Source organism: Bubalus bubalis, chromosome 24 (genome assembly GCF_019923935.1).
Source record: "Bubalus bubalis isolate 160015118507 breed Murrah chromosome 24, NDDB_SH_1, whole genome shotgun sequence".
Taxonomy (NCBI): domain Eukaryota; kingdom Metazoa; phylum Chordata; class Mammalia; order Artiodactyla; family Bovidae; genus Bubalus; species Bubalus bubalis.
Window position 1 is genome coordinate 23,286,673 of NC_059180.1, and position 26,035 is coordinate 23,312,707.

The window sequence follows — 26,035 nt, forward strand, 5'->3', positions numbered from 1 at the left end:
TGTAAAGTTCCATCATCTGTGACATCCCCATTATGCTATGAGGAAGTGTGAATCTCAGAGCCTCTGATAGAATAGGAAGAAACTGAGAGAGCTCGTTGTTCCTTTTTTAAATAGGTCCAATTAGAATGGACAACATGAATGACACGGATTGCTCATCTCAGAAGGTAGGCGTGAATTTTAAAATGTGTTTCTTTTTTCATTCAGTTCAGTTCAGTCGCTCAGTTGTGTCCGACCCTGCAACTCCATGGACTGCAGCACGGCAGGCTTCCCTGTCCATCACCAACTCCTGGAGTTGACTCATACTCGTGTCTATCACGTCGGTGATGCCATCTAACCACCTCATCCTCTGTCGTCCCCTTCTTCTCCCGCCTTCAATCTTTCCTAGCATCAGGGTCTTTTCAAATGAGTCAGTTTTTTGCATCAAGTGGCCAAAGTATTGGAGTTTCAGCCTCAACATCAGTCCTTCCAATGAATACTCAGGACTGATTTCCTTGAGGATGGACTGGTTGGATCTCCTTGCAATCCAGGGGACTCTCAAGAGTCTTCTGCAACACCACAGTTCAAAAGCATCAATTCTTCGGCGCTCAGCTTTCTTTATACCTGTAGTATTTTCAGCATGTAGGGAATTTGAAAGTGGGTAGGAAGGAGGCATTTCAATCACAAACCAATAGCCGTGTTAGATCTCCTTGACCAAGCATGTGCATGCCTGCATGCTCCATCCCTTCAGTCATGTCTGACTCTTCAACCCTATGGACTGTCCCTACCAGGCTCCTCTGTCCATGGGATTCTCTAAGTGAATATGCTGGAATGGGTTGCCTTGCCTTCCTCCGGGGATATTGGGATATCCCCAACCCAGGGATCGGACCCATGTCTCCTGCATCTCCTGCATTGCAGGCAGGTTCTTTACCCACTGAGCTGCCTGGGAAGCCCCTGACCAAGCATGTATTTTAATTTTTTGTTGTGTCCTTGAATTATGCTTTGTGATGCATTAGGCTTTTGGACATCCTCAGGTTTTGTTGAGAAAATTTCAAGAGTAGACACCTTTCTTTCCCTTCCTTTCCAAGGCCATTAGACCATATATTCCATCCAACAGCTCCCAACACTGGATGTACGTAAGAATATACTGGGGAGTCTCTTGAAAATATGGAGATTTGGCCTCACTCCCAAAGATTCTGATTCAGAAGGTCTGAAGTAGAGCCCTGCAATCTGTATTTTTAACTAAGATCCTAGTGATTCTGCTGTTCCAAGTCCTCAAGTGAGCATTTGGGAACTGTTTCCATGAAAGACTTGCAAACATCATGTACAGTTAGAAACAAGGCACCTGAAAGGAACAGTTCTACCCAATCTAAGTGCCAGAATCCTGGTGGAAAAGCTAAGATCCATTAAGTTGCCATATATTGAGGTGTCCAGAGGAGCATTTTAAATCAAAATTTTGTAAAATTAAAGTTGATTTGTTGAGGGGGGCAAAAGTGAATTTGTTGATAATTACTGAGCCTACTCCCAAAGTGAAAACACTCTTGCTATTTACCAGAGAGAACACGTAAGCATTAATATTTTTAACAAACTGTTCTGGGTAGCCAGGTAGGTCTTGCAGATCTCCAGCTCTTTCACCTTGAAGGGGCCACAGAGAGTTCTTAACCAAGTATGTTTAAGAAAACTCTTTTTGTTCTATGAATTGACTTCCAGATCTGCTGATCTTGTGTGTGCCCTATATACATCAGCCTGTTCCATGAACTGAGCTGTTTTCTGCTATCATGGTTTTTACAGTTCTATATGTATAAGTCTTAATCTGTGTCTGTGAACCAGCTCAAAGTTTAATTTGTTTTTCAGAGGTTCTGCTTCTCTCCATTATGTTCTGCAAAATGCTCAATGTTAGTTTGCTTTCTTGCAAAATGTTGTTTTGCTTCCACTCCAGTATTATTGTCTGGAGAATCCCATGGACAGTGGAGCCTGGTAGGCTACAGTCCATGGGGTCGAAAAGAGTTGGACATGACTGAAAGCGAGTTAGCACTAGCACTTTCTTTATTCTCTCAAGAATGGCTTTTCTCCTTCTATGATGACTCAGCTGCCTCTTTGTGTATCTCTTGGCTGACCAGCTCTCAATATAGAGGGACATAAATATGTCTGACTCAAATCCAAAAAGGAATCTATGGGCTTAAGTAACTGAGAAGTCCAAGTGGGTTCCTGGGGTCCAGATGATGTCACTGAGAGCCCTTCTCATTCTGTTGCTCTGCTTTATGATGGTTTTAGCCTAAGGAAGGCTTTTATTTTTTTCACATAAACCAAAGATGGCTGTTTAGACTACCTCTTTCCCAATGGCTCTAGTAAAAGTGTCAGGAACAACTATGATCAGCCCACCTTGGGTGACATGTCTATCCCTGAACCAATCATAGTGTCTGGAGGAGAGAGTATTCTGATTGGCCAGACCTGTATCACATGCTCTGGCCTGGACACAGGTGCTGGACACTGTACGACATGGACTGAAATTGGAGTAGAGTCAGTTATGCCCACTAGGGCTATATTCTGCCTGCTTTGCTAGTAACTTCCCAACATGTCTGAGGGCTGAAATCAGGTTTATCGTAACCATAAACAGAAGCATAAATGCCAAAACATCTCCTGAATAATGTTAATATTCTCCTCAACTGCAAAAGGTCAGGGTTTTTTGGCTTAACTACTTGTTCCCTCTCTTGTAACTTAAGATGTCCAAAATCTGTTTTTGTTTATTGTTTTTTAATGAAGACTTTTATTTGAAACAGATTTAAAAGCTAGGCCAAGGGAAATATTACCACTGACCATAAAACCTTCTTGCTTGCCAACACAAAATGCAGGCAGCCCTAACTTATCAATCAGTATATGTTGTACATCTGAACTCCTGAAGGAAATCATGAACGGTTTCATTTCCCAAAAAATACTATTGCTGAAATCTACCTTGGATGACCAGATTCCTTTCATGTTGATGCTGAATTTTTTCATTTTGTTCACCTCTTAAGTGCAGATCTTGATACTAACTTCAGTAGTGAAAGAGCAGGCTCTTGGATGTGGTTGGTTGATTCTTAGATCCTTGAAACTGAAGTTTCAAGGACAGACATAGTGATTTAAAGAGCAGAGAGACAGACACAGTGATTTAAATCAACAAATCAAGTTCTCTAAGCAGAACAATAAGGTCATCTTGTTTAAGGTGGAGCCTGAGCAGCCTGATTCTGTTAATGGGTCTGATGCACCACAATTTTTGAAACCACTGAATTAGGCCATTAGATCAGTGAACCTATTATATTTTTTTAAATTCCCAGGCTCAGTATGCATTTTTTAAAGAGTTTTCAAGTTTTTATTTAATTTTAAAATCAACACATTCTCAAAACAATTGCCATTTCCCATGTGTTGGGATGCAAAGTAGTGTGTATTTAAAAGCACCTCTTCATGGCTAGTATGTCTTACCTTACCTTATGGTCCCATCACTCCATGGCAAACAGAAGAGGAAAAAGTGAAAGCGGTGACAGAATTTTTTCCTTCTTGGGCTCCAGAATCACTGTTGATGATCTCTGAAGCCATGAAATTAGAAGATGCTTGCTTCTTGGAAGGAAAGCTTTGACAAACCTAGACAGCATATTAAAAAGCAAAGACATCACTTTGCTGACATAGATCCATATAGTCAAAGCTCTAATCTTTCTAGTAGTCACAGACTGATGTGAGAATTGGACCGTAAAGAAGCCTGAGCTCAGAAGAATTGATGCTTTCGAATTGTGGTGCTGGAGAAGACTCTTGAGAGTCCCTTGGACAGCAAGGACATCAAGCCAGTCAATCCTAAAGGAAATCAACCCTGAATAGTCATTGGAAGGACTAATGCTGAAACTGAAGCACCAATACTTTGGCCACCTGATGTGAAGAGCAGACTCATTGGAAAAGTCCTTGATGCTGGGAAAGATTGAGGCAAAAGGAGAAGAGAATGGCAGAGGAATGAGATGGTTGGATAACATCACTGATTCACATGAACTTGGGTGAACTCCAGGGAATGGTGAGGGACAGGGAGACTTGGCGTGCTATAGTCCATGGGGTTGCAGAGTCAGATGTGACTTAGTGACTGAACAACAGCAACAATAACAAAATGTCCTACCTATCCCCTATGAACCTTAGAATATTTGGAATAATGGCAGATGTTATTATTGTTAATGTTATTATTTTATGAGGTTGAGTCATCAGTGAGGAATTAGTTGGGGCATGGGGATGACTAACATCTGACTCATTTACCCCCTACATGTCTACCTTCTGCCAGTTACCCTGCATGACTTAATTTGCTGACCCAAATAAATCAAATCTATCTAATAAAGTCTCATCTTACACACGAGTTCAGTCCACAGTCATTGCCTAAGGTGAAAAACCACAGAGCCAAAATTGCACTGGCAGATCTCTTTAAACTACCTTTAAAGTACTGTATGGCAGCATCTCTCAGTAAATCCAGCCCAGAGGTTTCCCTCCATCACAGCCCCAGATGAAGTAGTTGTCTTGCTTCTAGGGCTTGGGTGTAGGAAAGAAACACAGGGCACCTCTCAACCCTGAAATCAGCTCTGAGGTAAAGAAGCACTGGGAACTGTGCGTGGCCATGGGAGCCACAGGTTCACCTCTGTCTGAGGCTCACTCCCAAGAACACACTCCCTGAATGGAATGGTGGACTCAAACACCCACCCTCTAAATATATTCTTTCTTTTTCACAGGAAGCACAGAGTTATTTATACCATTGCATAAGCAAATTTCTGTTTGGAATTTTGCCAATGTGAAATCCAAGAGTCAATTTTTTTTTTTAAGTCAACCCCTTTAATTACAACCCAGGGTAGGGAAGTTGGGAGTGGCCTCAGATTTGGGTTCTTCCCAGGGGTAAAATACATGAATTTGCTCATAGAATGGTAGCCATGAGGAGATGCTAGAGAAGAAACATTAACTCTTAAGAATTGAAACCAGTGGATAGTGGTAAGAAGGGTGCTTTATGGCAGAACTTTGTGCCTAAATCCTTTTCTGAGGAACTTTTTACTCATTATGTACCTCAGAGGCTTGGAAATTTTTCCTAATTCCTGAAGAGTGGCTTTGTATTTGTTTCCCACAGATCCCCAAAAGTGACTCCATATATCACATGAGCCACTCGCAGATGCGGCCAGAGTTGCCCCCTCTGCCTGCTTCTGCTAATGAAGAACCATCTGAACTCTATAAGGTACGTTCACCTGGCTGCTACTCTTCTGCTGGTAACAGTTGGGGGTCAAACAGACTTGACAGGTAGGATTAGAGGCCTCAGTCATTTCTGCCACTGGAAGAGGCTATAGCGCAATGGGAAAAAGAGCTATGTAGTGGCACAAATCTGGCCTTCTCAGTTACCTGCGGCATTATTTAAATTCTCTGAACTTCTGCATATTCAACTATAAAATGAGAACAATTATTTCTACCTAATAGCCATGTACATAACAATAAAGACAATAAATGTAAATAACCTGATCACAAATTTACTGCATGTTGAATATCAGCTGTTATCCTTGCCATCAGAAAGCATGCTCACGGTGGTCAGAGAGGTAAAATTGGTGTCCATTCGAAAGTATTTGCACTCAGTGTGCAAAATGCTAGGCATGTGGGATGGCATGAGTCTCAATGTGAGTGGAGCCTGGCCGAGAGGAGCCCAGGCTCCCTGTGTGATGTCCCTCACATGACTCATACTGCATTTCTCCCCTTGTAGACAGTCATGTTGCACAGCTTTTATCCCCCCTTGATGCAACGCACATCATGGACCCTGGCTGCACCCTTCAAAGAGCAGCACCACCACAGTGGACCCAGTGATTCCATTGCCAACAACTACTCCTTGACAGCTCGGGACCTGAAGCTGAAGGACCTGCTGAAAGTCTACCAGCCCGTCACCATCAATGTCCCTAGGGAAAAGATCATTCAGGGGCTGCCATCGGGTATTTCCTGCAGGGTGTCATACCCACTTAGAATGGGGCTTTGGGAGATTTCTAATCCTGGGTTCTAGTCCTGGCTCCCCCTTTACTATAGATAACTTTGGGTAACCTTATGACGCCTCAGTTTCCTCATCTATGAAATGAGAATGATTGTAAAGGCTAGCATTATGTTTAACATACACCAAGCTTCTTGTTGACTGCTCAGTTCAGTTCAGTTCAGTTCAGTTGCTCAGTCATGTCTGACTCTTTGCAACCCCATGGACAGCAGAATACCAGGCCTCCCTGTCCATCACCAACTCCCGGAGCTTGCTCAAACTCATGTCCATTGAGTCAATGATGCCATCTAACCTCCAACCATCTCATCCTCTGTTGTCCCCTTCTTCTCCTGCCTTCAATCTTTCCCAGTATTGGGCTTTTCAGATGAGTCAGTTCTTTGCTTCAGGTGGTCAGAGTATTGGAGTTTCCTCTTCAGCATCAGTCCTTCCAATGAATATTCAGGACTGATCTCCTTTAGGATTGACTGGCTTGATCTCCTTGCAGTCCAAGGGACTCTCAAGAGTCTTCTCCAACTCCACAGTTCAAAAGCATCAATTCTTCAGCGCTCAGCTTTCTTTATAGTCCAGCTCTCACATCCATAAATGACTACTGGGAAAGCCATAGCTTTGACTAGACAGACCTTTGTTGGCAAATTAATGTCTCTGCTTTTTAATAATGCTATCTAGGTTTCTCATAGCTTTTCTTCCAGGGAGCCAAGTGTCTTTTAATTTCATGGCTGCAGTCACCATCTGCAGTGATTTTGGAGCCCAACAAAATAAAATCTGTCGCTGTTTCCATTGTTTCCCCATCTATTTACCATGAAGTGTTGAGACTGAATGCCATGATGTTAGTCTTCTGAATGTTGGGTTTTAAGCCAACTTTTTTATTCTCCTCTTTTACTTTCATCAAGAGGCTCTTTAGTTCTTCTTCACTTTCTGCCATAAGGGTGGTGTCATCTGCATAACTGAGGTTATTGATATCTTTCCTGGCAATCTCGATTCCAGCTTGTGCTTCATCCAGCCCAACATTTTGCATGATGTATTCTGCATATAAGTTAAATAAGCAGGGTGACAACATACAACCTTGATGTACTCCTTTCCCGATTTGGAACCAGTGTGTTTTTCCATGTCCAGTTCTAACTGTTGCTTCTTGACCTACATACAGGTTTCTCAGGAGACAGGTCAGGTGGTCTGGTATTCCCGTTTCTTTAAGAATTTTCCACAGTTTGTTGTGATGCATACAGTCAAAGGCTTTGGCATAGTCAATAAAGCAGAAGTAGATGTTTTTCTGGAACTCTCTTGCTTTTTCGATGATTAAACGGATGTTGGCAATTTGATCTCTGGTTCCTCTGACTTTTCTAAATCCAGCTTGTTGATTGCTGCCTAACAAATTATTCCCAAACTCAATAGTTTAAAACAAGTTCCATTTGTTATCTTACAGTTTCTGTCAAGAATCTGGGCATGGCTTAACTGGCTCAGAGTCTCTCACAAGTGTACAATCAAGGTATCCAAGGGCGCAGTCATCTAAAGGCAACCAAGGAAGGATCCTCTTCCAAGCTTACTCACCTCCCCTACTTCCTGTTGGCCATAGACATCGGTTTCTTAGCGAATGGGCCTATCCACAGGGCAACTCACAACATGACTCCTAGTTTCCCTTGGAAGAAATGAGATAGAGAACCAGTAAAATAGAAACCACCATCTTTGGGGAGCTTAATTTTGAATGTGACATCCTGTGGTTTTTGCCATTTTCTCTGTGTTAGAATCGAGTTGCTAAGTCCTGCCCACACTCAAGAGGACTATACAAGGGCACTATTCCAGAAAGTGGGGATCCTTGGTGGCCATCTTGGTGGCCAGAAGTACCATAGTACTTTTTGTGTATTAATTTGTCTAGTCCCACTGGGTACACATATGTCTGCTTAAGGATATCCATTGGTAGTTTTTGTTAGAGATATGTTGGAGATATGCAATCTGCCTGCTGTCTCAAACTCATTTTCATGTTTTTCTTTATTCTTTCTGTGCTGTGTCTGGGTGAATTCGTCAAATGTATCTTCCAACTCACTAATTTGCTCTTCAACTCTGTTCAGTCTTGAGTTTATCCAGTATAACAAATGTTTTTTTATTTTAATAACACTGTCTTTCATTTTCATATTCCTTAATTGGTTTACTTATGAGTGCCACCACCTTGGCCAGTTTCTTATCTATTCTCATGGACATAACATTTTCAGTATCACTTGGAGGATCTTAAACATTTATTTTGGAGCAATATTAGTGTTGCTATATTATTTCCATTTTGTAAATATTTCCCTCAGTTGTTGAGTTTATTTGCTATCTTTCTTAAATTGTTTTTTCTCATGTGTTATGGGATTTTAGTTTGCAGGCTTATGTTGAGAGCTTTTCCCCTTCTTGCTACATGAATTTCCCATTTGTTGTTTAATTCACACACAATAAAATGCACAGATCTTAGTGTTCAGTTCAGTGAGTTTTGTCAATTGTTTATACCATATTTGTATATAGCCACCACCCAAATAAGATGTAGGGCATTTCCATTACTAGAGGAAGTTCTCTTGTGCTCCTTTCCCATCAGTTCCTTCCTTTCACTAGTACCATCCTGCCCCCTTTCTGATTTCTGTCACCATAAGTTAGTTTTGGTTGTTCACACATATAAGTGTACTCAAACAGTATACTCTTTTGACATACCTTTTAAAATCTTGCCTTTCTTCCTTATGCCTTCATCTGACATCTTAGGACCCCAAATTAGTACCAGATCTTATTACTGATGGCTTAGAACTTCCATCCTAAGGTGCTGTTTTAGGGATGTTGTAGATCTGGTCCATGAGGTTATGTTAGGCTTGGCCTAGTTACTACCAGCCTTTCTTTGCTATCTGTGGCCACTGTGTGAATTGAGAATGCCAGTGCTTTATCTGCATGACAGTGTTGCTGGCTTTTCAGCCTGTTGTCATGGGTAGGGCAGCCATGGCTTTATACTGTGAACCTAGCTTCAGTTCCCACAATCATGGTGTGTTTTGGATTTCATTATTCCCCCAGGTATCAATCACCTAATTATTTCTGCCTGCTTTTGGTACCAGAAGCCAAGTTTAAGATTTTTACTTCACACTGTGTTTAAGTTCACACAGAAGAGCTTCTTTTTGAACAATGCATTGTCTTTTTAATTTTAAAGAATTTTTTCTGTTATTGTTATATTTGCAGTTGTTGTTGCTCAGTTGCTAAGTCATGTTCTTCTCTTTGCGACCCTGAACTGTAGCATACCAGGCTTCAGGCTTCTAGGAGACTTCACTGTCTCCTAGAGTTTACTTAAAATCATGTCTGTCGAGTCAGTGATGCCTTTCAACTATTGCATCCTCTGCTGCCCCTTCTCCTTTTGCCTTCAATCTTTCCCAGCATCAGGGTATTTTCCAGTGAGTCAGTTCTTCACATCAGGTGGCCAGAGTATTGGAGCTTTGCTTCAGCATCAGTCTTTCCAGTTTATATTCAGGGTTGATTTCCTTTAGGATTGATATTTGGAGTAGATTGAGGAAATCAAAGTATGAACTCAGACTACATCTTGATTAAGAGTCTTCAACCCTCTGATTCTTTCAAAATATCAATTTCCTATTAGTATGTATTCAACATGTCTAAAATGACATGTTAATTTCTTAGACTAGACTCTTAAGCAAGTATCCAGTTAAGGTTTAGTAGTGGAGTGATGTATATATGTATACTTTATATATATATATATATATACATTTTGTATGTATATACATTTTATTTTATTTTTTAAATATTTATTTATTTATTTTTGGCTGTGTCAGGTCTTAGTTGTGGCATCAGGGATCTGTTGTTGTTGTTTGCAGGCTCTTTGTTGCTGGGTGTGGGCTTCTCTCTAGTTGTGGCATGTAGGCCCTAGAGTGGGCAGGAGCAGTAGTTACAGCACATGGGCTTAGTTGTCCCACGGCATGTGGGATCTTAGTTCCCCAAGCAAGGATCGAACCCAAATTCCTTACATGGAAGTTGGATTCTCAACCACTAGGCCACCAGGGAAGTCCTGGTAGTAGAGTTTTGTATTGTATTTATTAAATATATTTATCACAAATGATATTTATTGCAATGCCTTTATTTGTTGCAAATTACATCATTTTTTCTATTTGCAATAATTATATTTATTGAAAATGATACTGGTTTTTCTATTTGTGATACTCATATAATATTTCCTTTAAAATAAATAGCTTAAGTTTAAAAGTCTGAATCTATTTAAAGAAAAATATTTAGCAATAATACACCTAATGTTTAGAAAATAGGGCACATAGAATTAGGGGGTTAATTGAGGATTTATTGATATTTGTCCAGTGTATGAGAGAACAGAAGGTATGCTCATGCCCATTTCACAGTTGAGGAAGCTGAGGCTTGGAGTGATGGTCACTTTTTCAGGGTCACACAGGTCCAAGTGTGGTCCAAGTGTGGTCCAAGGTCTGCATCACCTGCTTCATCCCACCACACTAAGTCCACCCCTCTTAGTGTTCTCCTGGACTGCCCTAAGACTTGCATCCCCGTGGGCAGAAGATGGCCCAAGGTCATTGCCCATCACTGATACCTTTCTTCTCCACTGTTCTAGCAAATAAAATCTCATCAGAGCCTAACAAGAAGAAAATGAAGTTCTCCCCCAAAGACAAAGAGGACTTCACTGGGTAAGGTGTTTCTATGGGCACAGGGGATTGCAGGATGCTAGAATGAACTGAAGAAGGTTATGAACTCATGAAAGCCACACTCTGCTTCTTGACCTTAAAGCATTCCTGGATACCTAGTTACTTATGTTTTTTCCCACCAATACTCTTAATCCAATTTATTAAGGTTCTAAATAAAAATAAATTAGCTAACTAAGCAAAACCAGTGCTTACAAACTTATGAAGTATGAAGTGTTCATGGAACCAGGCACTAAGCTGTGTCTACTTTTCAGGATGAAGTCAGCCTCAACCTCCTTACCTATGAAGAAGGAGGTTGTGACATCTTTGACTTTCCCAGAAAGCAGACCAATGAGTCCAGAAGAACAGATTGAAGTGATGTTACAGCAGGAGAGGGAAATAGAAAGTAAAGAAACCAAACCATCTGAATCAGACTTGGAGGTACATTCTTATTTCCTCCTTTCTCTCAATTTGCTAGGTATTACTCTTGACATCTCAGTGATTCTAAACTGGAGAAAAGCAGTAGTCACCTGAAGAATGTTTTAAAAATACTGAAGTCCAAAGATAGGCAGGTTGATTTCCCTTCTTCTTTCTCAGCATTGCTATGGCTATTCAAGATGAAGTAAATTAGAAAGAGAAACACCAATACAGTATATTAACACATATATATGGAGTTTAGATAGATGACAATGATGACCCTATAGGCAAAAACAGCAAAAAAGACACAGATGTATAGAAGAGGCTTTTGGACTATGTGGGAGAAGGCAAAGGTGGGACGCTATGAGAGAATAGCACTGAAGCCTGTATATTACCATATGTAAAATAGATGACCAGTGCAAGTTCGATGCATGAAGCAGGGCACTCCTGAAGCTGGTGCTCTGGGACAACCCAGAAGGATGGGGTGAGCAGGGCTTGGGGGAGGGGGTTTCAGGATGAGGGCACACAGGTATACCTGTGGCTGGTTCATGTCAATGTATGGCAAAAACCACCACAATATTGTAAAGTAATTAGCCTCCAATTAAATTATTTTTTAAAATAAATAAATAAAGATACTGAAGTCCAGACCCCATGCAGACTACTGAATGAAGGCGTGCACGCGCGAGTCTTCTGCTTTAGTAAATCTTAGAAACCGATGCCTTCAGGTTCTCTTAGAACACAGGTTGCAAAATGGCCGCATAGAACATAGGCTGGGGTTGCCAGATTTTGAAACACAGAACAAAAAACATGGCCCCCAGTTTGAATTTCAGATAAACAATGAATAATTTTTAGTATATTCCAGTGCATCCTGTATTTTATCCAGTAGCCCGACCATAAGTTAAATATGGCCTACAGATGTGTTTGGGAAATGAAAGAAATCTCACATAAGCTTAGATTTCTAACCTCTCTTGAAACAATTAATATATTTGAAACTGAACAATAGCTACCTCCTTTAGATGAGAAATACATTCTCTGATTTGTCAATCTCCACAATTCCTTATTATTTTATTATGTCCAGCCAACTTTCAGTTATTAACATTACCAGCTTGGTCCCAGATAGACTTTTGAGCCTCTAACCCCTAACTTGAAAGAACTGCAAAGCTTTAGAGCAAAGAGCTTTTGAATTTATAGTGTAAAATGATTAACAATAAAAACTAATAAAGACTGAGAATGTGCTATTAGCAAAATTCCATACTAAACCCTCTAGATGCTTGACCCCATTCAGGACCTGGGGACTATGATTTTTCCTGTTGTCCAGTTGTGGAAATTGGGGTGGGAACTGTTTAATCAACTTGCTCCAAGTTATACAGTCAGTAAGAGGCAAAACTAGAATTTAGACCAGTCTGGCTGATACTAACATTCTGTGCTCTTAAGAGCACAGAACAACAACATCATTTCTCAAACTTGCCTGAAAATAAGAAATCGCCTGGGGTTCTTGTTAACATATCCTAAATGCCCTAGGAGGGAGGGGCCTGTGAATCTGCATTTTAAGAGGAGCCTCTCTCCTCGCCCCAGGCAGTTCTTATAATGAGAGAACTTTGGAAGTTTGTCCTTTATTAAGGTTGGAGAGATGCAAGTTCAGCCTTTTCTGACAACAGACAATTGGCACAGAAGGTCAAAGCCCAATTCAAACCCTTTCCTATACTTTGTGCTTCTCTTTTATCTGAAATTATTCATTTCTAGAGCCATTCAGCCATCTAGCAGCTTAGAGGCAAGCCCTAAATAAACCAAGCTTCCTAATGTCACCAGGTCACATTGGGCCTGTTTGTTCAGTTCATGTGTTAGTGTTGCTTTTCTAAACTCAAAAGTCCCATGGTTGAATTAGAATAACTATCATAAGTCTCACTCAGACTTCAGGGTTTTCCCGTAAGCCATAGGATCAAGTACTTTCTTCCTATAGGGTACTTGTTGTGAAGGAGGGTGAATTGAGTCCATTTGAGGAGCTTGTCATTCCTCTTCTTAAAGCTCACCAGATATGTTATCTCCATCCCTAGGGCATAGTCCTCTTTCCACTGCTCCTGTTTGCATGGCATTTGAGAAATCCTTCCTTATACAGCACTGAGATCTCCCTGGCTTTGGTTGACTCCTCCAGAGCCATGGGGAATACTCACCAACAATTTTATTACAGTGAGTGTGATGTCATGGACCAAGAAGTGAGTGAAGGATGGAGATAAGTGCTGTATGAACAGAGTACTTTGGTAGCTGATGGGTGTGGGCAAGTGGGCATGGGTAGCCAATTGATTATGATCATTTTGTTGCTGGTGGTTTGTTTATGGAAGAGATACTACTACTATTTGACCAGTGGAATCCGAAAAGACATGATTGCCCCTGAGGAGGACAAAGTGATGGTTCGGATTTCAAAGCTGATTTCAAACACACTGCTGACAAGTCCCTTCCTGGAACCCCTGATGGCTGCCCTTGTGGAGGAGAAGGAAACGGACTATTACAGCAGCCTCATGAAAAGCATTGGTAAGGCTGTGCGTAAATGCGGCAGGGTTCCTATGTGGAGGGCACCTTCTTTCCTTTCACCGTCAGTACTTCTCCCTGTTTTCTCAGAAAAATGCCAAAAACATTGTGTACCTTTTCATTCAGTTGCTCCCCCACACTGCCACCATCACTCATGTCCATACCAGGACTTATCACACTTCAGTGTGCATCTGTGCAACCTAAGGATCTTATTAAAGTGCAGATTCTGATTCAGTAGAGTTTGGGAGGGGCCCATGATTCTTCACCTCTAACTAACTCCCGGGTGATGCAGGTGCTACTCCCCCTGGGCAAGAGCATAAGTAGCAGGGGCCCATAGACATTTAAAATGTAGCTCAAGACCTCTTCCCTCAAGTATTTTGATCTCTGCAACCCTCAGTGGTCACTCCATCTTCTGCATTCATAGCACTTCTCGCTTGTACTTTCAACTCATACCATTTTGGAACTTCTCCTGTGCCATTGTTTCTCTATGGCCTTTATCACTGGCCTTGTGTTTCTCATGGGTCTCAGCTCCCTTATTAGACATTTACTGATATATCATCAGTCCTCACTCCCTTTCATGTTTAGCTGCATGTCTTGTGCACACAGTAGGTCATTGGGAAATGTTTGATGATGGTGAATAACGTGAAAAGTGAAAGTGAAAGTCTCTCAGTCATGTCCGACTCCTTGTAAATGAGGGAACATTTCCAGGTGTAAATGGACAGAACCTTGTTGACCTGCTAAGTGTTGAAACTGAGAGCACAAAGTGCTCAAGGCCCCTGATTAATGACAAGTTTTTGCCCTTTTGGTTATAGTTGATTACATCCTCATGGACCCCATGGAGAGGAAAAGACTCTTCATTCAGAGCATCCCCCGAGCATTTCCTCAGAGAGTGATCCGGGCCCCTGTGCCCTGGCACAGTGTCTACAGGAATGCCAAGAAGTGGAACGAAGAGCACCTGCACACAGTGAACCCCATGATGCTCAGCCTGAAGCAGCTGTGGTTTTCGGAGTGAGAAGTGCCTCCTGTCCCTTTTTTCCCTTTCTTTATTATAAGCTTCCACACGTAAGAGATCATCTCATGTGGGAGTAGCCTTGCCCTTGAAGTAAAATGACGGAAATCCTAGACCCAAGTTGCATATGGTAAGGGATAACTCTCTGTGCAGAGCTAGGTGGCCCTCCTCTGTGCCTCCACTGCACCCAGTGCCTGTGTGTAGGCCCCGGAACATATTGGTTAAGAGCACTCACATGGGGCCAGCTTGCTCGGGTCCACCTCTAACTCTGCTGCTTCATAAGTAACATCCTTACCACTAAAATTGGGATAAGACTTCCTACTTAATAGCGCTGGTAGGAGGGATAAATAATTTAGAGTACTTAGAACAATGCCTGATACAAGTATCCAGTAGGTGTTAATTAGACCTCCATTATGAGGTCTATAATACTGAATTATAATTGTATCTTTACTAGTTTGACTCTCTATAGCCTATGAAATGTATGGGATGGGGGCTTGAGTCTTCTTGTTTCTTTTCCTTTCCCAATTCTTTTTTTAAAATTTGTTTAGTTGAAGTATAGTTAATTTACAATGTTATGTTAATTTTTGCTATACAGCAAAGTGATTGTATACATACATTCTTTTCATGTTCTTTTCCATTATGGTTTATTACAGGATATTGAATATAGTTCCCGTGCTATATAGGAGGACCTTATTGTTTATCTATTCTATATATACTAGTTTGTTGTTTATCTATTGTATATACTATTCTGTATATACTAGTTAGTTTCCACTAACCCAAACTCCCATTCTGTTCCTCTCCTATGCTCCCTCCCCCTTGGCAATCACAAATCTGTTGTCTAGGTCTGTGAGTCTGTTGCTGTTTTATAGTTAAGTTCATTTGTGTCATATTTTAGAATCCACATACAAGTGGTATTAGGTGGTATTCGTCTTTCTCTTTCTAACTTAACATCATTTAGTATAATAATCTCTAGGTCCATCCATGTTGTTAAGGCATTATTTCATTGTTTTTTCTGGCTGAGTTGTATTTCATTGTGTATATGCACCACATCTTCTTCACCATTTATCTCTCAATGGACATTTAGGTTATCTCCATGTCTCAGCGGTTGTAAATAGTGCTGCTATGAACAGAGGGGCTCTTGCTGCTGCTTCTTAGTCCTTCAGTCGTGTCTGACTCTGTGTGACCCCATGGACTATAGCCCACTAGATTCCTCTGTCCGTGGGGATTCTCCAGGCAAGAATACTAGAGTGGGCTGCCATGCCCTTCTCCAGGGGATCTTCCAGACCCAGGAATCTAATCCAGGTCTTCCACACTGCAGGCAGATTCTTTACTATTTGAGCCACCAGGGAAGACCTGGTGCATATATCTTTTCAAATTATAGTTTTTGTATGAATATATGCCCAGGAGTAGGATTGGTGGATCATATAACAATCTATTTTTAGTTTTTTAAGCTACTTCTTTTATTTAACTCAGGGCCAGTGCAGAGTTGGCATACAATAGTCTCACTTATATTTATCAGTGACTAAATTGGCCAGATATTGTAGAAGTTCAGAGGAGGCAGGAGTCACTTTTTCTCTTTCATTTTTCTAAATTAAGATGTTATTCACATACTTTAAAATTCACCCACTTGAAGTGTACAATACAGCAATTTTAGTATACTCACACATTTGTACAACTTTCCTGAATTTATTGGGAATGTTTTCATTATCCCCTAAAGAAACTCTTGTAGTCATTAGTAGTTACCCCACTTCTCCCTTACACTCAGCCCCTGGCAGAACATTAATCTGCTTCCTGTCTCCATGGATTTACCTATTCTCAATATTTTACATAAATGGAATCATACAATATGTGGCCTTTCATGTCAGGCTGCATTAAGTTAGAAAGATTCATGTTTTCAAGGTTCATCCATATTGAAGCATTATCAGTACTTCATTTCTTTTTATGGCTGAATAATATTCCATTTTATTGTTATACCATATTTTTTTAATCCATTAATCAATTGCACTGGGAATAATAAAGACTGATTTTTTTTTATGAGCCCCTCAAGAATGAGTGTGAATCCTGGTGGGAGAATGGTGGCCACCAGAGTTCACCAAAAGGTCAGGTTAATGAAATGGTGTGCTACTACCATGTGGGTTTTTTATTAGAAAAATTGGAGGCACACATGCGTGTGTAATTGTGATTGGTTAAACTTAATCAGTAGCTCAAATATTTTGTTTGAGGACGATCTATAGCTTTGTATGTGTTTTGTCCTTGGGGAGCCTTATTACTTGGATAACTTAATTGTTTTTCACTTTCTTAGTTTTACCTGTATTTTAAAAAGTAATTGTAGGTAGAGTCAACCTCGGATAGAGCCCATCAATCATAAGAAATAAGCACATTCCTTTCTTTGAATTCAGTTTTCTAAGGCATTAAAGGTGCTAGTCAGGACATGAGAAAAAAGTAGTTTTCTAATGAGGCAGAAGTATGTAATAATAATTTATAGAAAAGTAATAATGTATAGATAGAGTAGGCTCTGAAACTAACCAGCCTAGGTTCTCATTCTTTCTCTGTCCCTGATGAACTGTGTGATTTGGGGAAGTTAATCTCTCTGGACCCTTATTTCTTCATATGCAAAATGGAATTGTTGGGTGAAGTACTTAGAACAGTGCTTGGCATACAGTAGTTGTTTAATAAGTTCTGCTTTAAGTAGAAGCATGTTTATGGCCTCAAAAAATAAATTAACCTAGAAATTAACACGGAGAAGGCAATGGCACCCCACTCCAGTACTCTTGCCTGGAAAATCCCATGGATGGAGGAGCCTGGTAGGCTGCAGTCCATGGGGTCGCTAAGAGTCGGACACGACTGAGCGACTTCACTTTCACTTTTCACTTTCATGCATTGGAGAAGGAAATGGCAGCCCACTCCAGTGTTCTTGCCTGGAGAATCCCAGGGACAGGGGAGCCTGGTGGGCTGCCGTCTATGGGGTCGCCCAGAGTCGGACATGACTGAAGTGACTTAGCAGCAGCAGCAGCAGAAATTAACAAGAAAGTCAGCCACAAGGCTGATGAAATTGCCAGAAGTTCAGTGCCAAGAGAATGTACCCATGAATTTAATTTGATCACATAAAGAAAATGACAAATTATTGAGCTTTTGCTATAAGAAGAATTCTTATCACTTGCTTTTTTCCTAATCTATTCCTTCTTCTTTGTATTTATTTATTTTTAATTGATTGCTTTACAATATTGGTCTGATCTCTGTCATACATCAACATGAATTAACCATAGCTGTACATATGTTCCCTCCCTCTTCAATCTCTCTTCTACCTCTTTCCATTTTCCACCCCTCTAGGTTATTACAGAGCCCTAGTTTGAGTTCCCTGAGTCATACAGCAAATTGCCATTGGCTGTCTATTTACATATGTTAGCGTATATGTTTGGGCTTCTCTGGTGACTCAGACAGTAAAGAACCCACCTGCAGAGGAGGAAACCTGGATTCAATCCCTGAGTCTGGAAGATCCCCTGGAGGAGGGCATGGCAACCTGCTCCAGTACAACTGCCTGGAGAATCCCCATGGATGGACAGAGGAACCTGGCAGGCTGCAGTCCATAGGGTCACACAGAGTCGGACATGACTGAAGTGACTCCGCAGCAGCAGCAGCAGTGTATATGCTTCCATGCTACTCTCTCCATTCATCTCACCCTCTCCTTCCTCTCCCCGACCCTTGTCCATAAGTCTCTTTTCTATGTCTGCACCTCCATTCAGTTCAGTTCAGTTCAGTCTCTCAGTCATGTCCAACTCTTTTTCTGTTCTGCAAATAGGTTCATCAGCACCATCTTTCTAGATTCCATATATATATGTTAATAAGCAATATTTGTTTTTCTCTTTCTGACTTGCTTCACTCTGTATAATAGGCTCTAGGTTCATCCACCTCATTAGAACTGACTCAAATGCATTCCTTTTTATGGCTGAGTAGTATTCCATTGTATGTATGTACCACAGCTTCTTTATCCATTCATCTGTCAATGGACATCTAGGTTGCCTCCATGTCCTAGCTATTGTAAATAGAGCTGCAGTGAATAGAGCTTACAGTGGGCTCTGTAATAACCCAGAGGGGTAGGAAAGTACAGGAGGTGGGAGGGAGATTCAAGAGGGAGGGGACATATGAACACCTATGGTTAATTCATGTTGACATATGACAGAAATCAAACCAATATTGTAAAGCAATCAATTAAAAATAAATAAATATAAAGAAGAAGGACTAGATTAGAAAAAAAGCAAGTCAAATTTCCTTCTTATAGTAAAAGCTATACATTTAATAATTTGTCATTTTCTTTATATGATCAAGTTAAATTCATGTGTACATCCTCTTGGAATACACATGTCTTTTTCAGTTTTGATTTCTTCAGAGTATATATCTAGAAGTGGTATTTCTGGGTTGTATGTTGGTTTTATTCCTTGTTTTTTAAGGACTCTCCACACTGTCTTCCATTTTGGCTGTATCAATTGACTGTAGGAGAGTGAACCAAAATCATTTAAGTTTTTGTCAGCTGAACCAAAAAATTAGCAATGAGAGATTTGTTAAGGAAATGCTATGGAGAAATGTTCTTATGTGACCTGGAATATTTAGCTTTAAACATGTTAAGAGGTCACCTAATGATCAGTGAAGGGAAGGGTTTAGGGGCCAGAATGAGGGTCTTTGTCTGAACAAAGAATAGATTTTTCTGGCCAATGTAGGAAGTTTATTACAATTGAACTAAAGATGAGTGACATAATTATCAGATGGTGACCAGGGCCATGCTAAGGTTGGATATCAAATGTATATGGAGAGTGAGGTCCTCGAATTCTGTCCTCCCCAGCAGTGCTTTGTGACTGGCCAGACAAGATGAAGACTAAGTTCATCACCTCCATCAAAAAAAGAATAGAAATGTATGCTGTAGGATTTTAGGAGTAGGAGGGAAAGTGCCTAGTGGGTCATTACAGTGGATGATGAAAATGAGAAGTGAGAACTGGAGCAAGCTAAGAAAGGGAGCAGAGATCTGGTTGGGGAAGTTGTAGGCACTGATGGTTTCAAAGAATGATTAATAAATGAATGAATAGGTGTCAGGAAGAGAAATGCTGGCCCTGTGAGCTAAAAAAAAAGGGGGGGGGGCCTTGGGGAGTGTGGTAAAGGGCAGCACCTCCATTAACCTGAGAGAAATAGGAGAGAAAAGATCATCAGAGAGGACAGGAAGAGATCCAAGTGTTCATTTAACAAATATTTACTGAGTTCCTGCACTGTGTAAGGCAATCTCCCAGGAATGCTGTGGGTATCTTGGTGAGCCTACAAGCTATCAGAGGCTTGCAGTCTATAGGGTTTTGGGGTCCAGATCAAAGTGGTCCTCCAATTTGTCTTGAGTAGCTCACCAAGGGGCCACATTGAGGACTGCGTAGAACCCACTTGATCATGAAGGTGATGCTTTGCTTGCCCTGTCCTCTTGTGTCTTCACCTGTCTTACCCTGTATTGGAAAGACCTTTGACTTGTCATATCCTAGTTCCCAGTCAGCCAAATGCCAAGTCAGTGTCAAAATCCTACTCCCCACGGGTTACCCAGAGTAGGACACATAGGAAGGCTCAGTAACAGCTCCTGAGTTTCTCTACTCCTCACAAGAGTTCTTGTGGACTATCCACTCCCTCCTCTGACTCTCAGAATTTTCAGATATAATTAGTTTTAATCTGCTTAAATCTCCTCTCACTGAAAAATGAAAATATATTTCCTCTGAATCTGTCATACAAAGTTTTTTATTAAGCATCTTCTTGGCTTAGGATGTTTTTCCCTCTCTTTTGGCAGATTTAGAGACCTCAGGTTTGTTCGAACAGCAGAATTACTGGCGGGAAAATTACCTCTGCAGCCTCATGAATATCAGGATGTCATTCAGAAACACTGCATGGAAGCACGCCAAATTCTTCTCAACAAGTCAGTATCTGGCCTCAGAATAGCACTGTGTCACAGTGTCATAAAAATCAAAAGTTCTCTGAAGTGAAAGCTGGTCTCCAGCCTGGGGTGGTGCACAGATTTTGCTGACTTCTCTCTGACACCGTCCTCTATCCTCATCCTTCCACGTTTCCATCCCTGAGAGCCTCTGTGGCTCCTCACGTACACTGCTCTTTGACCCTCACTCTTAATCTTCCTTTGCCCTTTTGAAGCTTCATCATTACTATTGCTTGTTGAGCACTTCCATTCCCTCCCTCTGAAATCCTTTAGGCCTTGCTGGGTTACACACAGTGGTAGTCGCTCAGTCATGTCCAACTTTTTGCGACCCTGTGTACTGTAGCCCACCAGGCTTCTCTGTCCATGTGATTTCCCAGGCAAGAATACTGGAGTGGGTTGCCATTTCCTTCTCCAGGAGATCTTCCCAACCCAGGGATTGAACCTGGGTCTCCTGCATTGCAGGCAGATTCTTTACCATCTGAGCCACCAGGGAAGAATAATGCATTTGAATGACTTGTATTCAGGTGGCCCAGATAGACACCTGTAAATTTCCAGGGATGGGAGTTTTTAGTCACTTAATTCTTTTTTCCTTTGCAAATGCATACAGGACTGTGTCCAGAGCCAGAGAAATTCCCTTATGTGAAATGATGGTGATAATATCTACTAAGCCATTTTTATTAGCAGGGAAAATATTTATGCAATAGCTGGCATATAGTAGCTCTTAAATGTAATTATTACCTCTACAACTATGACTATTACCAGTACTTCCTGATTGTTAGAGTAATACTTTTCTAGCCATCAGAAAAAGGACTTGATAAGATGCAAATGCCAGTAGTTCCTGTTGGGAATTAGAAATTGGGGGAATAGGATAAAAGGAAAAATGAGGCATCCATTTCTTCTTTTGGTTTTCTAATTTCTGCTCTCAACTTCTGAGCAGCCACCACCACCCTGGAGTTTCTCCTCCCAAGTTTTCTTCCTTTTCTCCTTTTTCCTTTCCCCTGTAAAGTTTCAGTCAGAAAACAGACATTTGCCAGGGAGAGAAATTGGACAGAACATTTCAGTTCCTTATGCCCTTTTACCCCAATCTCTGAATATAATAAACTATAGACACCTTCATCTTTCAGCAGGACTGTCCATTTGGGTATTGCTAAATGAGAAAACAGTCTCTCAATCCAAATCTTATTACTTTCTTCCCCAGAAAGGGGTGATGGCAGGTGAAGTGGCCAGGGATATGAGAGTACCAACTTGCGGGGCTGCTTAGTGGGAAAGGAGCCATCTACCTTGTGGTGGAGAGTTGGGAGTGGCTGAGAGGACATCTTGGAACTTGGAAGGGATTCTCAGTCAGATGCCCTGCTTTCTTTACAGATGGATCCCCACCTGTGCCCAGCTATTTGTCTCCCGGAAGGAGCAGTGGATCCATTTTGCTCCCAAGAGTGACTATGACTCCTCTCGTAACATTGAAGAATATTTTGCTTCCGTTGCATCTTTCATGTCCCTCCAGCTCAGGGAGTTGGTCATTAACTCTCTTAAGGACCTCCTTTCCTTCTTCATGATACACAAGGTATGTAGGAGACCAGCAGTAGACTCTTTGGAGTGGAATCAAGACTCAGTATTTAATCATGTACGGTCCTCAGCTGTAAGCCAGGCCAAAAAGTAAAAGTCTTGACTTGAGCACATATGTGCTGATTATTAGTTTATAAAAATGATTTATTTAAATACATGGCAAGTTTTCCCAAGATAATTACCTACTTCTATATAGTAAAAATCTACAGAACTAGAGAAATTACTTTAAAGAAAGAGTGAATAAAATGGAATGTGTACCTTCTACTGTAGAGGAGTGGTCACTTTTTCATCGTCTCTGTTTTAAAAAAAAGGGATTGAAAAGGGTTTGTTAGTCTTTTGGCTTGCTATCTAGGAAGTATTGTGCATGTTCATTGCAGATACTGGCTTTTATTCTTTGGTTTTGAAATTGGTAACTCTAAAAACAAAAGACTTCATAGACCTAATTAATAACTTCTTTCATGACACTGCTTAAGTGAAGTCTAGATAAAAACTAAAACACTGTGATGGTTTTCAAAGCATCATAGACTCCCTTAAATTTAGGTAACATGGGAAATCAAGGACGATTGTTTCTGTATTTTATACTGTGTACCATTTTAATTTAAAAAGAGTGATAAAATTTAAAATTGTCTGGTTAGAAAAGGTTAAGTTCTAAGCATTTTGCCAAATAAAGTAAAAATGAACAGTTGACCTTTTATTCAAAAAATATAGAACCAGTGCTGTCAAATTTAGACTGCACCGTTAGCATTCTACAGTGGACTCATCTATACATATCATTGTAATCATCTATTTGGCTAAGCAGAAGAGACTAATCTATACATATCATTGTAATCATCTATTTGGCTAAGCAGAAGAGACTCAAACTCAACCAAGTTTCACTCTAAAATTCTAAACAGAGGGAAAACTAAAATTTGCATATATCTTAAAGAAAGAAATGTATGGGTATTTGATACATAGTAGACATTCACCTAATGCTTATCAATAATCCTTAGACAAATCTAGAATTTCTAGATTCTAAATTGAATCTTTAGAATCAATTATTTGAGCAAATGCTTTACAACTGTCTCATGCCAATTTTATTAGGCACTATGCCTTTTATGAAAGGTATCTTGTGTTACTAGCCAGTGTTAGGAATTAGAAATGTCTCCACATCAGTTCTTTCCCAACTGAGCTACAGCTTCCCTGGTAGCTCAGCTGGTAAAGAATCTGCCTACAATGCAGGAGACCCCGGTTCGATTCCTAGGTCAGGAAGATCCCCTGAAGAAAGGATAGGCTACCCACTCCAGTATTATGACCTGGAGAATTCCATGAACTGTATCGTCCATGGGATCACAAAGAGCTGGACACTACTGAGTGACTTTCACTTCACTAAACTTCCATATCAGTATTTCTACTGCAGAAAGGTTGACATTTTGAATGTCTAAAATATATTATATGCTAATTAGCAACTCCATGTGGGATGTACAGATAAACTCTTATACTTTTGGATTCAGTCAACAAATTTAATGAGCCCTTGTACATGTGTGCTAAGTCACTTCAGTTGTGTTCAACTCTTTGTGACCCTGTGGACTGTAGCCTGCCAGGCTCCCCTGTCCATGGGATTCTCCAGGCAAGAATACTGGAATGGGTTGCCATTTCCTCCTCCAGGGGATCTTCCCGACACAGGGGTCAAACCTGTGTCTGTTATGTCTCTTGCATTGATAGGCGGGTTCTTTACCCCTTGTGCCACCTGCTTTTATGATGTACTAAAAGCTATCTTGTATATTTTGGACATAGATGGTTCAGACACAGATCCTGTGCATGTAAATCTCATGAGAGAAAGATAAAATACCACACGCAAGTGGAAATAAGGAAGTTCAGAGGTAGAAGGTTATTTCTTCATGGGGAACAGGGAGGCTTCCCAAAGGAGGAGATTTTGTTCAGAATTTTAACAGATGGGGAGGATTTGGAAATATTGATAAAATAATTTCCAAGCAATATAAACATACTTTGAAGAAGGGGGAGAGGGTGAACTCAGGTGGGCTAAGCCAGACTTAATCCTTATTTTAAATATAAACAGTGCATGGTACCTTACATTTCCTTTTCTGGTACCCATGTAGCGCTATGAACAGGTAAAAGTCACTCCTTTGATTCTAAAAGGTTCCATTTTGTAATAATCACCATATCTTATGTATCCTGAAGGATGGAAATGATTTTGAGGAGCCCTACCAAGAAATGGAGTTCTTTATACCTCAGCTGATTATGATCAAGCTTGAAGTCAATGAGCCAATTATTGTCTTTAATCCATCTTTTGATGACTGCTGGGAATTAATACGTAACTCTTTCTTGGAAATTATTAAGAACTCTGAAGGGATTCCCAAGGTATAGTACTGAATTATTTGTTTTTATTTGTATTCACTTATTGAATAAAAGTTATGTTTAAATGGCTGCTTGTGCAAAGTAGGGTTTTACTATGGGAGACATAGCCTGAGTACACCCTCTTGACCCCCTGAAAGAGAATTGGGGCCTTAAAGAAATTTCCATGCATCCCATTAACAAATACACTGAGATCTACTTTGTGAGCAAGCAGAGTTATGTACATGATGCCAACCTCAAAAGGGCAGATGTGTCCCAAGCCATATCCATCTTGGATTAATAATTCATGATGGATCAGTTGCTATGCACTTTGCCAAGAATTTTCATAAGACTATGTATCTCATTTAGTTCTTAAAGCGCCATATGTTTGTTTGTTTATTAGTTTGTTTAACTTCTAGGGGAGAGATTAAACCTTCCCTTCCTGGGAAGGGAAGTTCCTAGGGAACTTAGAAAAGGAAAACTTTTTCCAAGTTTCCTTTCCAGGGTGACTTTATTAATCAGATCTCAGTTATTAGCAGACTTTTAGAACTGGGCAGGATCACCCACATGAGTGTGACTCTTTTGCATTCCATCTTCTGTCTCCTTCTGGGTGGTTGATGTGGCGAGAGGCCAGTGTCCAGCCCCACGTAGGGAAGGGGCTTGTGAGATGTTTCTACCCCCCTCACCTCCGCCTCCCCCTCCTCCTCCCTCCCCATGTATGATGCTCAGGTACCCTTAAGCACGCTTCTCTTTGCAGCCCTGTACTTAGAGGGCTCTAAGATCTCATGATTAGAGTTGGAGTTTTTAGGAAAGCATGTGAAGCTACATGTTCCAGTTGGTTTCACCAGAGAACTCTAAATTGAGGGTTTTAATCCAGCCGAGTCAGACTAACAGGAAAACTGGATGTGCAGAGAGGGAAGAAGCGTGGGCAGCTCTCCTACAATCAATATCCCTAGGAAGGAAATGAAAGAGAAGATCCTGTAATTTGGAAGGATAAGTGTGGGGCTTGGAGACAGATAAAGTACATACCACTCAAGTTCCCCTTCACTGCTGTTGATGAGCAATGTTTACAAGCAGCTGTGTTGGGAGAGCCCAGGGCTTATGTGGCTGCTGCTGCAAGACAGCCCAGCAGGAGCTGGTAGTAGATTTAGTGAATTGTAATGCCAAGTCATAGGCATTACTGTAATGCCAGCCATAGGTCACAGTTTGTACCAGGTTTGAAAGCCAGACCCAAGTAAATGCTGATGACTCTTCTAGACTAAGAAAAAGCAGCCCAGGATCTGAGTTCTCTGTCTAAAGATGCCCAGGGCACAGTCTCCCTCCCTGAACCCCTCATACTGTATTGTCTCTGATCTGGCTAGTGACATTTTAAAAGAATAACCCTTCAGATTGAATATCTAAGAAGAATACCTGAGAACAGCAACAGGTAGACAGTACCCTATCTCCTCTCAGTCCTGCCTTATATATAAACATGAATTTTAAAAGTTAGAAAAAAGTATCGGCATGAGATGTTTGAAAACTGTACTCAAGGTGCAAAAGAAAAGTGTATTTGTAAGAAAGTTACTAAAGAAACAAAAGTAAATATCAGAAAATAT

At 40.8% G+C, this 26,035-nt stretch overlaps 1 protein-coding gene across 1 annotated transcript in view; it reads left to right on the forward strand.

The window, feature by feature from the left end:
* The first annotated feature begins 53 nt into the window (after positions 1–53).
* The window catches only part of DNAH3 (dynein axonemal heavy chain 3), a 242,044-nt gene continuing 216,062 nt past the window's right edge, over positions 54–26,035 (forward strand). The window contains exons 1-10 of the mRNA XM_025274559.3: positions 54–164; positions 5,096–5,200; positions 5,714–5,936; positions 10,578–10,650; positions 10,920–11,085; positions 13,401–13,590; positions 14,400–14,595; positions 20,406–20,531; positions 21,912–22,107; positions 24,288–24,467. Of these exons, the coding sequence (XP_025130344.3) occupies positions 126–164; positions 5,096–5,200; positions 5,714–5,936; positions 10,578–10,650; positions 10,920–11,085; positions 13,401–13,590; positions 14,400–14,595; positions 20,406–20,531; positions 21,912–22,107; positions 24,288–24,467 (1,494 nt within the window). The 5' untranslated portion in view covers positions 54–125. The remainder of the gene's footprint in view (positions 165–5,095; positions 5,201–5,713; positions 5,937–10,577; positions 10,651–10,919; positions 11,086–13,400; positions 13,591–14,399; positions 14,596–20,405; positions 20,532–21,911; positions 22,108–24,287; positions 24,468–26,035) is intronic.